This window comes from Gekko japonicus, unplaced genomic scaffold, assembly GCF_001447785.1.
Source record: "Gekko japonicus isolate JY-2015 unplaced genomic scaffold, Gekko_japonicus_V1.1 scaffold258, whole genome shotgun sequence".
NCBI classification, from domain to species: Eukaryota; Metazoa; Chordata; class Lepidosauria; order Squamata; family Gekkonidae; genus Gekko; species Gekko japonicus.
This window is the reverse complement of record NW_015164190.1, coordinates 432,484-447,756: the sequence shown is the minus strand read 5'-3', so window position 1 is coordinate 447,756 and position 15,273 is coordinate 432,484. Positions and strand designations below refer to the sequence as shown.

The 15,273-nt window shown below is 42.0% G+C and overlaps 1 protein-coding gene across 1 annotated transcript; it reads left to right on the top strand.

The window, feature by feature from the left end:
• The first annotated feature begins 7,887 nt into the window (after positions 1 to 7,887).
• TMEM53 (transmembrane protein 53) lies at positions 7,888 to 15,061 on the top strand. Its single transcript, XM_015408290.1, has 3 exons — positions 7,888 to 7,976; positions 8,740 to 8,852; positions 14,097 to 15,061. The coding sequence occupies exons 1-3, from the start codon at positions 7,907 to 7,909 to the stop codon at positions 14,754 to 14,756; spliced, it is 843 nt and encodes a 280-aa protein (XP_015263776.1). The 5' UTR covers positions 7,888 to 7,906; the 3' UTR covers positions 14,757 to 15,061.
• The last annotated feature ends 212 nt before the right edge of the window (positions 15,062 to 15,273 follow it).

The following is a 15,273-nucleotide window of genomic DNA, read 5'->3' as shown; positions in this document are numbered from 1 at the left end:
ATATGTGGATACGTAAATCCAGATACTGAAGCTATGAACAGGTAAGATAGATCTTTCAACAAACGTGAGAAAAGTTTGCAGAAAAATCTGAAATTTTAGAAAACAATACAATGAACCCACCCACCCCATCATAGAAACAGTTTCTATACCTTTAAGAAATGAATGCCCTCTGTGGCTGTTGCTAGACAACCACAACAGTATAGCCAGTGTTTAAGCCTTGATTTCTGCCAGTAAAAGCCAGGGGAAGGGGGCAAGGCCTTTTCTAGGGTTGTTTTGACCTTTAAGGGGGAAGATTTATGAGGGCCACCTTGCTAGCAAACACTGGGTGACTTGCTGCCATTTACTTGCATGACTCACCCATGCCCAGCTGCTTGCTACTGTTAAAAGCAGCCATGCTATGAAAGCCAGCATGGTGTAGTTGTTAGAGTTTTAGACTAGGATCTGGGAGTTTTAGAGTAGGATCTGGTTACAGTTTTAGACTAAGATATAGGAGACCCAGGTTTGAATCCCCTTTTTGCTGTGGAGCTGACTGGGTGACCTTGGGCTAGTCACCAACACTCAGACTAAAATGGAGTAGTGGAAAATGATGTAAGTTGCTTTGGGTCCCCATTGTGAAGAAAAGTTAGTAATAAATATAGATGAAGATGGGGGTCAGATAAAAGGTAGGTCGGCTGGCAGCCATTTTCTCCAGGGGGACGGATCTCTGTTGTCTGGAGATCAGTTGTAATTCCAGGAGATCTCCAGGTCTCACCTTGAAGTTGACAACCCTAGGCCTGGCAGCATCCACTGCTTGACACCACCCAGTCTGCAAGACCAACTATGTTTAGCTGCGTACTACTGTTCAACAGCAGGCATCCTACAAAAGCCAGTGTGGTATAGCGGTGAGAACTTCAGATTAGGGTGTGTGAGACCAGGTTCAGATCCCCATCTGGCTGTGGAAACTCACTGGGTGATTTTGAGCCATTCACATACTTTCAGCTTAACCTACCTCACAGGGTTATTGTGCAGCTAAAAAAGAGGAGAGGAGAATAATATAAGCTGTTTTGGTCCCCCTCCCCACCATGGAAAAAGGTTGGGTATAAATGAAGTTAATAAATATAGCTGAAGATGGGAAGCAGATAAAAGGTATGCTGGTGAATGGATGAGAAGCAGAAAATGAAGCAGGGAAAAGGGAGAGGATAGGGGGGCTGCCAGGAGGAGGGAGGGAATATTGGGAGGGAAACATGGTGGGGAGGGGGCACACACAACAACTGGGTTGTTTCTTGCAGTTTTTCTTGGGATTTCCCCCTGGGCCTTCACATTTCTAAGTTTGCTGCATTCGTTTGAACCCCATTCAAGCTGTAGTTTATTTTGTACATCTTTGGGTTTGAAAATCTATGAATATTTATAAGAATCACTGAATGTCTTCTGCATATATCTGTCCTACAAACAGGTGGAAGAATCTCAGAATTGTTTCACATGGACACAGAAGTTTAGAAATAACTTTTACAGAGTCACAACAGTGTAGGCTAAATTAAATTTTTGGAAGACCTATAGATCCTCATATTGTGTATTTTTCATCAGTTCCTTCAACAGCATATAAAGAAGCAATGCTGAGAGAAGCATAGGAATCCATCAGGGAATTAACAACCTGTGGTCTGTAGGAGCTTTTGTCCTTGGCAGAGCATTTTCAGCAGAGGAGAAGGTGTAAAATAAATCAATTTCCCTCAAATACTTGTGATTGAAAGTGTTATTAGCCATAACAAACATTAGCACTGACAGGGGAGCAGCTGTAGCAGCCTTTTGGAGGAAAGAGGTGAAACATGAGTCTCATTCATTTGATTTGCAGAATATTTATGAAATGTTACTTGTAAGCCTTGTAGCTGATATTTGCGTTTTGGGAGAAGTGATTTTTCATAGGGGACATCCACGTTAAATTTATTGCTCCATAAAGTGCTCCAATGTCCTCAACGCTGATCTAGTTAAAAGAACTTTACCACCTGAAACAATCTCAGATCTGATTCTAAATTAACTTCTCTATACTAGGGGAAGGGGGCGACAGATGGACACAAACTTCCTTTTTCTACAAAGCTGTGAGTCTTCTCACTGCTAAAAATTAATAATCTTCAGCTTCTTGATTGCAGCACTTGCAACATAAAAGCAGTCACAGGGGAGAAGGTTGAAAGACCACATAATGATCCTATCTGAAAAGCTAGTGAATCCTGCTAATTTGTGTACCAGAATGTACTTCTGTTAGCATAACTGTACTTTTCTGCCTTTTCCCACCCTAGAGCCCACAGGTCTCTCACAAATGTTTGTCCTGCAGGACCTGCCACCCCTCCCCCCCAAAATAGTACAAAGGGTAAACCTGGAGGTCTGCTGTGGGAGAGGGGAACTGAAGAGTGCCAACTTTCCATTAGCAGAAATTCTCACTATTATTATATTCACCTGTATTCCTGGATGATAAAAGTAGCCTAAACCTACCAGCAAGGAAAGCACATTTTCTCAAGGCAAACCATAGAGCAGCTCTGACAAGGCTGTAGCAACTGCACATCTATCTCCTTTATTCCAGACACATGGTGGTTTTCACCTACACCACTCCCCTTCTCTTCTGTGTAGTAGATGGAGGTTATTGAAGGACAAATGTTGGTTTGCAGACTGCACAGCTAACTTCTGGATATCAATGAGATGACAGCCCAAGGAAAAAAAGATATATCTGATTCAGAGTTACACATGGAACATGGAAATCTGCCCTCTGGATGTATGTTTCTTTTACAAAAAAGAAACCTAAGGCTTATGAAGCATGGTGGAATATATAAAAAGCACTAACAAAACACAGGCCTGTCCCAGAAATAAGAAATCTGTATCTTCTAGACTGAGTTGGTATAAGGGATCTGAAAGAAGTTGCCAAATTAAGGGCTGACCCCCCCTTTTTTGGCAGAGCTTCTATGCCTATAATCAGTATATATTATTAAATAATAAAGGTATATAGGCTTGGTTCCACTGTTTATTTATTTAAAGAGCCAGTTTGGTGTAGTGGTTAAGTGCACGGACTCTAATCTGGGAGAACCGGGTTTGATTCCCCACTCCTCCACTTGTACCTGGCTGGATGACCTTGGACAAACCATAGTTCTGGTAAGAGCTGATCTTCTTCGTGGTCTCTGTGCTTCACACCAATGGGATCTAGTGTGTGAATGCACAGATGACCACTCGAAGATCACCAGTTACTGGTAAGCAACCTGTTTTTCTTGAAAAAGAGCAGTTTCTGTCAGAGCTCTCTCAGTCCCACCTACCTCACAGGGTGTCTGTTGTGGGGAGGGGAAGGGAAAGGAGTTCGTAAGCCGCTCTGAGACACCTTTGGGTAGTGAAGGGGCGGGGTATAAATCCAGTCTCCTCCTCCTTCTAAAACATTTTTATGCTGCTTTTCTACCCAATCAGGGTGCACAAGTCGGTGAACGTAAAAACATTTAAACAAAGTACAGTTTAAAATATAAAATTCAATTAACATACATAACACTAGAAGGGTCAAAAACTTACTGGGGGTATGCTAGACAAAAAAAATATCTTCACATGCTGGTGAAAGACTCTGATAGAAGGAGACAGGCAAATTTCCCTGGGGACATAGTTCCAAAGTTTTGCTGCCTTGATGGAGAAGACCCTTTCTCAGGTTGTCACCCATCTAGTCTCAGATGGTGGGGGCAACCAAAAGCATGGCCTCTGAGGATGACCAGAATGAGGGGGTAGGTTCATATGGGAGAAGGCGGTCCTTAAAGTATATTAGTCCCAGGTTGTGCAGGGCTTTAAAGGTCAGTGACAGCACCTTGAATTGAGCCTGGAAGCAAACTGGAAGCCAGTGTAGGTGGAACAAGACTGGAGTGATACGGTTCCTATGACTACTCCAGTCAACACTCTGGCTGCAGCATTCTCCACCAACTGTAGCTTCTGGACTGTCTTCAAGGGCAGCCCCACAGAGAATGCATTATCTATATACTAATAGCGAAAGGCGCCCCCTGCGTGCGGATATCTAAATCCGCACATCGGGGGCACCTGGGGGGCAGGCAGATTTTCCTGCGCACTTGGGGCAGTCCCCAGGTGTGCACAAAAATCTGAAAAGTGTAAAAAAAAATCCGGGGGATATTTAAATCCCCCCAAAAGTAAAAGAGCGTCCCCTGCGCTCATCCCGAATGGGAACTAGAAATCACACATCGGAACAAGCGTTTGGTGGCTGAGTGAATTGAAAACAAAAGCGGATTTATCGAAAAGTGAGTTAAAGTTTAAGAGAAAAACACCGAAAATTGAGCGAAAACCTCCCTTTTGAAAGCGAGGGGGGGAACTCTCCCCCGCTAAGAAAAACTAAGCGAACTTTGAGCCATTACGAAAAGGGGGGGTGGGCTAATGAAGCAAGATGGACTGAAATAAAAAGCATTTACGAACTTATCAGGCTGATATATGAGTACCAGAGACTGTGATAACTTTTTACAAAAAGTAAACAGTTTCCCAAACATGGCGCCCACGAGGAAGGATGAGAAAGACAAGCAAGTAAAACCTAAGCTTCTTGCTGGAACTGCCAGCCCAGCGAGTTCTGTGACTAGACAGGACACAACTACAGAGCTGCAAAAAATACTGACGGAAGCACTGCACCCTCTGCTGGAACAGGTCATGGCACTGCATCAAAAATTCAATGGACAGCAAACCCAATTAACTGAGATAGCCGAAAAAACGGAACAAGAAGTGAAAGAGATGGATGCCAATACTAAGAAGCTTAAAAAACAATTGTAGGCGATGGGAAAAAAGAGACTGACAGAGGAGTCTCATGTGTTACAGCTGCAAATGGAGAGAGCAAGCTGTCTTAAGATTTCAAGGTGTTCCAGAAGAGAAGGGAGAGAATCTGAAACAGACTATGTGTGATTCATTAGGCCCTATGGCAGATATAAAAACAGATATACTACAAAGCGAAATTGATACGATCTGTAGGTTGTATCCAGAATTTACAAGAAAGAATAATCTGCCAGGGGAAGTGATAATAAGTTTCTCCAGAAGACAAGTGAGAGATCAAATCCTCAACGCAACAAATGAATCTACCTTGAAAATCAAAGACAAAGAAATAAAAGTACTGAAGGACATCTCGTTTGAAATAAGAAGGAAAAGAAGAAAATATAGAGACTTCGTAGTATTTCTACAGAAGAACAACATCCCCTACAGATGGATTATACCTGAAAGCGCAATCTTTAAATTTATGAACAAGAAAGAAAAAATTGATTCTGTTGAAAAGGCACGTGAATTTTTGCATCAACATAGTCGACCAACAGGAGAAGTAGAAGTGGAGGAAGAGGACAGCAACAAAGAAAGTGAAGAAGAGGGAGCAGTGGCATCCTCAGATGAAAACTCAGACTCTAAATTGGGGGCAGCAGGCCCGAAGACAAGCTATCATTTGAGAAAGAAAAAAATATAAAAAATGAAATGTTATTGCACTCTGAAATCTCTTACAATGTATTATTATAATTATTTCTTATTTTGCTTTTTAAGAAGTCAGAAACGGTGGTGTTTATACTTTTATATCAGTTTAAATTGATTATTAGATGACCACATTCAATGGACTTGAATCGAATATGGAGTTAAAAGCTAACTTGTTAAGCAGTATGTATGACCATCATCTCTTGGGTTTTTAGTGGGTTTTTTTTACTTTCTCTTATAGTTTGTAGATTCCCTTCCTAATTTCGTTGTTGTTTATAGAAAATGCAATTAAAAAATCCCCTATGGGGGGGGCATAAATAAATGAAAAGAAAGAATAAAAAAAAAGAAGACGATGAAGCTATATAAATAAGAGTGGGCCAGGGAATGACTTTGTATGTGTACCAGGATAACAGTGGCTCAAATCTTTGGTGTATTGGTAAAATTTTAGGGAAATATTTTGTATGTGTAATTTGCTTATATACCTATAACATTTTAAAGCGTATTAGTAGAAGATTAATTTAAATTGACCAGGTTCATAAAGATTGTCAAGGGAAACTGAAGAAAAATACAATATATGTTGAATTAATTTAAGAGAAGAGCATCTTGACTATTAGGTAGAGGCTTATAATAGATGGCAAAATAAAGTTTAATCAATGCTTAACTAGCAGGAAATATATATTATTAAAATTTAGAGTTGCAAGAATTAGAGTTGGCTACATGGTAATAGGTAAATAGATATTCACGTATGAGGTATATTAATTAGTTATAATGAAGATGTACTGCTCTCATATTTGTTTGTCTGAAAATAATAAGATTGTTTATTTTAAAAAAGGTTAAAACAATTTAAAGCATCCTGCTTAATCTGTTTTACACATTGTCCATTGGTCTGTTAACCCTCAAACTACACCTGAATTATTCTTCTCCCTACCTGCAGATCAAAAAAGCTTTGACCCCAAAACAGTGGAACAGGCAGAGTGACCCCTTTAAGCTGAGTTAGTGTGAGCTTCTGGCTCACACATTTTTGTCTTGGCTCAGGAATGATAGCTCCAGAGCAAACTAATCTATGCAGTAGCCAAATCGCTCACTCACAACTTTAATGCCAGTAGCTCACAAAGTAGAATTTTTGTTCACAAGACTCCATAGCTTAGAGGGAGCATTGCCAGTGGGCCAGTCTTAGCTTGTGCAAAGCCTTGCACAAGCTGAGCAGAAGGTATATAATCAGTTCTGTTATATTAATTGTAAAATGCAAGTAAAAGATATGTTTTTAGCCAAAGGACTGTGACTCCTCCATATATACTCAACCAGTCCTATCACCTGAAGAAAACAATCTATCCCATTTACTATTCCATCTTCATGAGAAACTCTGGTTTAATTGTGCATCTGCTATGCCATAACAATGTCCATTAATAACTGCAGCACTCCTTTGACTAAAGAGGTTTTTCTTCATCAATGTAAGAAAAACAGACGGAAACATGCCTAAAAAAATAGATTGACCTTGTGGTTCCTTTTTTAGCCTGATGTTCTCTTTGGTGAAGGCCCTGGAAAAACAATAGCTAGCCACTACACAAACATAGATTAAAAAAAGATTTTATTTTTTTTAAAAGTCCAGCATAGTACTATGTTGCTTGCAGCTTATTCCATTTAGATTTATGATGAGTTTTCTGCAGAAAGAAATCAAGGATCAAATTACCCAGTGTCTGAACTGCTCCATCGTGCAGTTGTTAAAATCGCAGGGAAACCCCCCTCCAAAGCACCCCAAGCAACAAAACAAAACCCCTCTACTTGTTGCAACCTATATCTGACATTTGGAATTTTTATTCCGTCACAGCCCGGTTTTCTGCCAAAGCTCAGCCCCTGAATTTGCGATGGTGAGCACATTAAACAAACACAAGGAAAACGAGCACAGTTTTTCACCACTGAATCTCCACATCATATCCCCACAGGTTTAGTATGGGCATGGTTTCTAGGTTCGGACGCTAGCATCTCAGTTCATAGAAGGAAGGCACGGCTGCCTGCCTGACATTTCCCTCCCACCACCCTCTGTCATTGTGCCTCCATATATTCGTCCCACCTATCCCAATCTCCGCGTGCGTATACTCAAATGTACCGTGTATCTTGTCTCTCACGAGGCCTGACCCTGGCCTATATAAACTGCTTTAGTCGTCGTTCCACACCTAAAGACCCGAAACTCTTCTTTTTTGGATTGTTTCAAAACCTCGAACGAGTCTCCTTCGCGCTGTTCGTTTTGTTTGTTTTTGAGAGAAGACGGGTTGCTAAGGTCGCTGCGTCGCTAAGCAGCATTCCGGTTACTAAGGAAGTGAGGTCACAGACTTGCCGATCGCGTGCTTGGATGTTCCTCTAGATTTGCTGGAAGAGTCATGGAAAGAGGCGGGAGGTTTTGGTAGCAATGACCGGAAGCGGTAGTGGCGGAAATTCTGAGTGGAGTGGCGGACTGTTGAGAGTAGGTGCAAGGATGGCGGTGAGAGCCGAAGAGTTTGGGTGTGCTGTGGAGATGCCTTCTGACCCGCCCGAGGGAAGCGTAGGTAAGCGATCGAGCTCCGGGACGACTGTCTGATACGGAATTCCGGGGGCGGCTGCAAGCTGAGTGAATGTGGAAGCTGGAAGATGCTGAGCGCTGCCTTTCCTTCCGGTTCTTCGGGGTTTGATCTGAGGCTGAGCTCCCTGATCTGTTTCTGGTGCCAGGATGCTTGACGGTGTGGGGTGTAAAGTGGAGCCCACGTCACCAGGAGGTGGGACAGAGATTGCATTGTAAAGGGTGGAGGGCAGTGAGTGGGCCGTGGCTCAGTGGTACAGCACTGGCTTTTCATATAGAAGGACCTAAATCTGTTCCCTGGTGTCTCCAGTTAACAGAATCACATGGTAGTAGGTGATGTGAAAAACCTGGCTCCTTGGAGAGTTGCTGGCAGCTGCCGGTCAGAGCGGATAATACTGACCTTGGCAGGCCAGTGGTTCTAGCTTGGGATAGGGCAGTTTGGTGCATTCGTGAGTGTGTGTTTTCTTTCATTTGCTGTGGCTCCTCTTGTTTGTGTTGAGACATGCAAACTTCTTTATCAGAGGCAAGTAGGGCAATCTGATGATTATAAGATCGTTTCACTATTATCTTCCCATAATCCTGAGATCATGGAATCTGTAGCTAAATTTCTCTGTTGTGCTACTAAGAGGAGATGATTGTTTTAGTTGCAAGGGTAAAGGAGGTATCCTTGTCTCCCTGCTGTGTGTTCTGTCAATGTGCCAATAAAGCTTCTGATTGATTGACATGCAAACTTCATTCTTCTGCCTTTTCAGGTGCTAGTGCTGAGGACGTAAATAAATACAATCTCCCTGTGGTGATACTGCTTGGGTGGGCTGGCTGCAAAGATCAGTATCTAATGAAGTACAGCACCATCTACCTTAAGAAGGTGAGTAGTGCCCTCTTGTTGATTGTGCTATGGTTCAGGTACTCCAGTGGTTTTTTTTTGGGGGGGGAAGAAACATTGTGGGTGCATGCAGAGACCCCGGAATGCACTTTGCAGTATTTGTTTTTGGAGCATCTGTTATTCTTTTATCTTTCCTGTGATAGTTTTAGTCCACATGTTTCTCTTTCTCCTTCAGTGGGGAGAAGTCATCCAGGAACTGGTTAGGTCACGCCTCTGCTCGCTCGATAGGCTATGCAAATTTCTTCTCTTTTTGATTAACAATCTTCTTCAAAAATCTAGGGTGGTGGTTTTTATGCTTGACTATTCCCAGGACTGGTACAAAGTACACATTTCCTGTCCATCCACTTTGCTTGCAGACTAAATATAAGATTGCGAAAAACCACTATTAGATCTAATTGTTCCTTGAAGGCTAGCTAAACTTTTCTTGCATGATTCATTGCAGAGTTGTTTACCTCTTGTACAGTGAAAGTAGTTTGTTTATTTTCTTCACTTAAACCCTGCCTTTGTTCTCAATGGGCACTCAAAATGGTTTACATAATTCTCCTCTTCTCACTTTAATCCTCACAACAATGCTCTTAAGTAGGTTTGGCTGAGAGTGACTGGCCCAAGGTCACCCAGTGAACTTCCATGCCAGAATGGGGATTTGAACCTGGGTCTCCCAAATTCTGATAAGTGACCTGAATTGGAAGGCTTTCATTGGGCCCTTATATGTTTTTAACTGTCTTTCTAATAAATACATGTATTTTTGTATATAATAAATATATACTAGGTTTTCAATATTGGCCCTTTATCAGGCTTTTTTCTTACCCTTGCAGTTCTTGATTCCAGGTATTGGGTCAAGTTTGTTTTCCCCTCTCTGTCTTATTTTCTCCCAAATTCTGCCTTGACCTAGAAAGACCTTGCTAGTCTGATCTTCTCAGATCTTAGAAGCTAAGCAAGGTCGGCCCTGGTTAGTATTTGGATGGGAGACCACCAAGGAATACCAAGGTTGCGATGCAGAGGAAGGCAATGGCAAACCACCTCTGAATCTCTCTTGCCTTGAAAACCACACAGGGTCTCCATAAATTGACCGCGACTTGACACCACTTTCCACCACCACCATTCTGAAATTCTAGTCCAACACTAACCACTACATCGCACTGGCTGTCTGGTGAGACCTTGTTATATACATTAAAATATAAAGAGTAACTGTATTTGGATCCAGGTTTACTTTGTAGACTCTTTAAGAGTTCCAGATTACCAGCTCTTTTAGTGTTATCTGCATTGTTACTGTTTTGTAAAATCTCGCTTGAAAGTATGATAGGTGGATGTACTTCGCATATTTGTGGGCTTCCTTTAGATAACAGCTGTTTGTCACAGGATGTGTAGGGACCCTTTCTTTCCCCCCATGCCTCAAAGTTTCATGATTAATGTCTATTTCTGCTTTAGAGATTCTGAAAGTCAAATATTCGTTTAGCTGTTTCAATTGATCATAATGTTTTAGAGATCCAAGCCTTGGGAATCCCCTGGGTGTGGCACTCTTTTTGTCTCTCTGCCAGTTGCTGTGGCAGATGAGTATACAGCAATTTTGCTTATACAACATGACCTGAAAATGATTTTATGTGAAAAAGGCTTGTACAGAGCCTTTCCTGCTGTCTTACTCAATGTGTTCTTATTGCACTGAACTAAAAGATAATACAAGCATAATTGCAACTGAAAAGTACAGGATTTGTATGTAGAGTTTCTTCTCCTACATGAGTCACTGGCTGTAGAGCACATTTGACTATCTCTGTAGTCCTAGCAAAATAAATTCAGGATAGGTTTGCACTTACCCCAAGACTATAGTTGGCCTTTCTCACTGAGGTGTAAGGTAGATTACCCAGCATGAGACACTTTAAATTAACAGGAATAGGATATCCAATAAACCAATACAATAGAGGTTGTGATTGCAGAAATGTCAGAATGAGCAGAAATACGATAACAGAGCTGAAACAAAGCATTTAATATTAAGATGACCCTAGATTCAGGTGGGTAGCTGTGTTGGTCTGAGGCACCAGTTTTCTTTCACAAGCACTGGGGAGGGGCAGACCTTTTCCTGTGTACAGACAGTCCCCCAATCTTAAACAACAACTCACCCACAATAATACAACATCTAACTTGAACATGGACACTGGTACCAGAGCTTGCAATAAACCCAGATGCCAGCTTTGCTGCCATATACACCCAGACAACATGATCACTGGACCTAACAACATCAAATATGTCATCTCAGGCTCATTCACTTGCTCATCTTCTAACATTGTTTATGCCATTAAATCCCAATAATGGAATAGCAGATTAGAATAGTAGAGTGTAATGTAATGAATAGTAGAATGTAATGTGATTTGGAATGGTTGATTGGAATGTATTTCTCTGGTCCGGGGACAGGGGAGATGCACTACACAGCCAATTGCCCCACCTCAAAAAAGAGGATGCTATAAGGTCACCTCCATGCTTGAGCGGAGATGGATGGAGCGTAATGGCAGGGTCTCAGTTAATTACTCTCAGAATTCCACAGTTAAGAAGGGAGCATCTGCCTATCAATCTCCAATTTTGATATATTTATTTCCTTCACTATGTTTCCCCCCAGAACTAAACCCAAACAAATGGTAACCATATAAACTAAGCTTGTTATTCTTGTTTGGCCCTTGAAACTGTTAAACATCTTCATTATGCTATATGATAATTTGTTGCTAACCCTGTGCCTATACGTATGGATTGATAGTTTCCATTTCGATGTCTCTAAAGACATGTGCATGCTTATACCTTGAATAAAACTTTGTTGGTCTTAAAGGTGCCACTGGACTCGAATTTTGTTCTATTAACATGACCCATTTAACAGTACAGGAATTACATAGTAGGATCATATTTACAGTACATACTTGACACTGTAGAACAGACCACAATCCCTATCCTTTTACCAAATCATCTTTCTGAAAAAATGTTTCATTACAGAACAGTCCTCTTGTGTGTGTGTGTTTAAAAAGCCCTCCTGAATTCAGTTTTGCATAGTTTCTGGAAAGCTAGAAGGGTAGGAGCCTCCCTGACCTCACTAGGCAGGCCGTTCCACAACCTGGCTGGGAATACTAGAAAATGCCATTCTGGATAGTCCAGTGCCGAGACAGGCTCCCAGAAGGAAGATGTTTTAGATGAGTATTCAAAGTTGGGATTTGGGGTGAAACATTGTTGCTATACAGATATATCAAGAGAATGGGAACCTTTGGATGAGAAGACTTTCATATTGGACAGAGGAAAATTAGGGCTGTGGTCCTCTGCACACTGGCATGGAGAGGAAGTTCCATTGAACTCAGTAAGAGTTACTTGGAGGTAAATATGCATAGAATCAGGCTGCGTATGTGGATTTCTTGACATCACTAGAACTTGCTGTTACTTAACTAAGAGAGCACATGGAATATAGTCCTGGCAGAAATTTCATTTACTGCTGTGGTTCAAAAGTCACGATGAGGACTGAAAGTATAAATACCATTTAGTTAAAACATAACACACTTAATGGCTAGCAAACATGGATAGTATGAAAATGCAGTAAATGATTAATCTCAAAGCAGCGCAGTAGCTGTCAATTCTGCCTTGAGTTTGCAGTATTTGAATTGTTTCAATGATGCAGCAAAAGCAGTGTCACAACTTTTCTTTTTCTTTTTTTGCAACTCTGACAATTGGGACTGTCATACAATACAGATTGCATTTATCATATATTGAGTCAGATCCTCTATGTTCCAATATTGTAATTGGACTGATTGTAACAATTTTCCAGTACTGTGATAAATAGGGTTTGAAAGTCTGAAACCTTTAAACCAGGGAAGATCCTTTGCAGCCTTACAGTGGTTTATTCCCCAATATGCTAATACAGTAAATGGGTCTACTGTGAGGATTACAGCAAAGGATAACTTGATGATGAGTGATTCAGTTGGGTAGCTGTGTTGGTTTGAAGCAATTTTATTTATGATGATGATGATGAGTGACATACTGTTAACAGTCTGTATATATCTCAGTGTGGTTTCTCTTTCTATAAAGGTATGTATATAACTGATTCAGCCTTGCACATAGTCTCATGTCAAGATGGTTTCCTCAGCTTTCTATGCCTGTTTTGCACTATGTCTGGATAAGTCATCCCTGTAATAGATATATAAAATCTATGATCTGAGTTCACTTATTGCACGGTCACGTTACTAAGTTTAAATTAGTGAGAGGGGGTTAGGATTTAAGAATCCAGATGTATTTGCTGTCTGACTCTTTAGCATATAAACATGCACAGCATTATGCTGTACAGATGTTGCTCCATCAGCTCCAGTTTAGTTAGGCTAGGTGCAGAGTGACCTCCAAGGAAACAGCTGAAACTGAGAAGGAAGGACTGTTTCTTTGCTGCTTACCCTTCCAGGATCACTATCATGTGCCTGTTTAAGATCATAAAGATGAGTGTGTGTATGTATGTGTAAGTAAAGTTTATTTATTTATTTTATTTTATTGCATTTATATCCCGCCCTCCCTGCATGCGTCAAGTCACAGACAAGTTATGGCTACCCCAGCAAGGGCCTTCCAAGGCAAGTGTGAAGCAGAGGCCTATCGCTTCTCGGCCTTTTGGCTAAGATCAAGCGTAGTGTAGAGAAGCAGAGGCCATTTCTGTCAGTTTGCCATTTCTGTCCTCTGCAGTCTTCCTTGGAGGTCTCCTATCCAAGTACTAACCAGGGCTGACCTTGCTTAGCTTCTGAGATTGGGCTGTACCATGCTGCCTCCCCTCCCCTGTAAAGATGATACTAGTGTCCATACTACCAAGAAGGTGAGGCAAAGGAGGAGCCACAAGGGGCGAGACTGAAAGGAGGGGATCTGGTTTGGCCCATAGAGTGCATGCGGGGCTGTTGAATCTATCTTCTTTCTGCTTTTCGTTGTTGTTATTGTTGCTAGTTAGTATCTCTTAATCCAGTTTGAATATACCTCAGAGCAGGGAGATATTGCTTGTAGTCCCCTGGCCAATCAAGGCTCTGAAAAGCTCTATCTTCCACTGCTAACTAGTTAAATTATTATCTGATGAATCTATAGAGCAGTATTGTCATTTCCCTGAGTGAAAGGGATTAGGGAGAGTAATTTTTAGCTACAGAAAATGATGTGTCCTATCAGTCCAGGAGGAGGGGATTTTGCCAGATTCTTTGTATTATTATATGGCTCACACTAAAATTTGTGTATTCCTCACAGGGGTGCATAGTGATCCGCTACACAGCTCCCTGGAGGTTGGTGTTCTTTTCAGAATCCATGGGTATAAGGTCTCTGCAGAACTTGGCTAAGAAGTTGTTGGAGCTCCTCTTTGCCTACAAAATGGAGATGAAGCCCTTGCTCTTTCATGTCTTCAGCAATGGTGGTGTCATGCTGTACCGTTACATTGTGGAGCTCCTCCACACTCACCGGCAGTTCCAGCACCTGAGAGTGGTGGGCACTGTGTTTGACAGTGCTCCTGGCAGGAAGAACCTGAGAGGTGGTCTCCGTGCCCTGTCGGTTGTCTTAGAATCAACCAATGTGTATGTTAAGTACTTCCTCCTCCTGTCATTTGCCGTTCTGGTGGTGACTTTGCGGATCTTGTTATATCCTTTGACCCGCTTTGTACATGAGAGCCATTATGATGCCATGTTGAAGCAGCCCTCTTTCTGGCCTGAGCTCTACTTGTACTCCAGAGCTGATGGTGTTATCCTTGCCAGTGATGTGGAGACCATGATAGAGGCCCGGCGGCAGCGGCAGGTCCCTGTAAAGGCTGTGGATTTTGTGAACTCTGCTCACGTCAGCCACCTTCGGGCACACCCCGCCTCGTACGTGACTCATTGTATCTCCTTTATGTACAGTTGCTTAGATTCACTAAAGTGACAGACATATCAAGCGCAAGCTGCCTCTTGATGGAAGTTAGTGCTGCTCTGAATAAAATCTAGCCCTGCAAAGGATTTCTTGGAACCCAAATATTTCAAATTCTCACACTGCTGAGCAGTGGAATGTGGGTTTGCTAGACAAATCTGGGAAATCCTAGACTGATGCAGCATGTAGTGCATTGCTTCTGTTTGCCCGTGGAAACAGAATGTGGAAAGTGTTTTGTACTTGGGCTATGTGTGCTGCTTGCATGTAAGGAAACATGCACAAACACGAACAACCTCATGCCAAGAGAGGCTGAATCTATAAACTGGAGACATGTCATGTATTTGCTTGTTTTGTGTACTTTATCTTGCTTCTGTTGGTCAAGAGTGGGGGCACAGGCCCTGACCTGGATAGCCCAGGCAAGCCTGATCTCGGAAGCTAAGCAGGGCCAGCCCTGGCAAGTATTTGGATGGGAGACCTCCAGAGAATATCAGGGCCAGGAGGCCAGAGGCAGGCTATCAAGCCACTTCTCTGA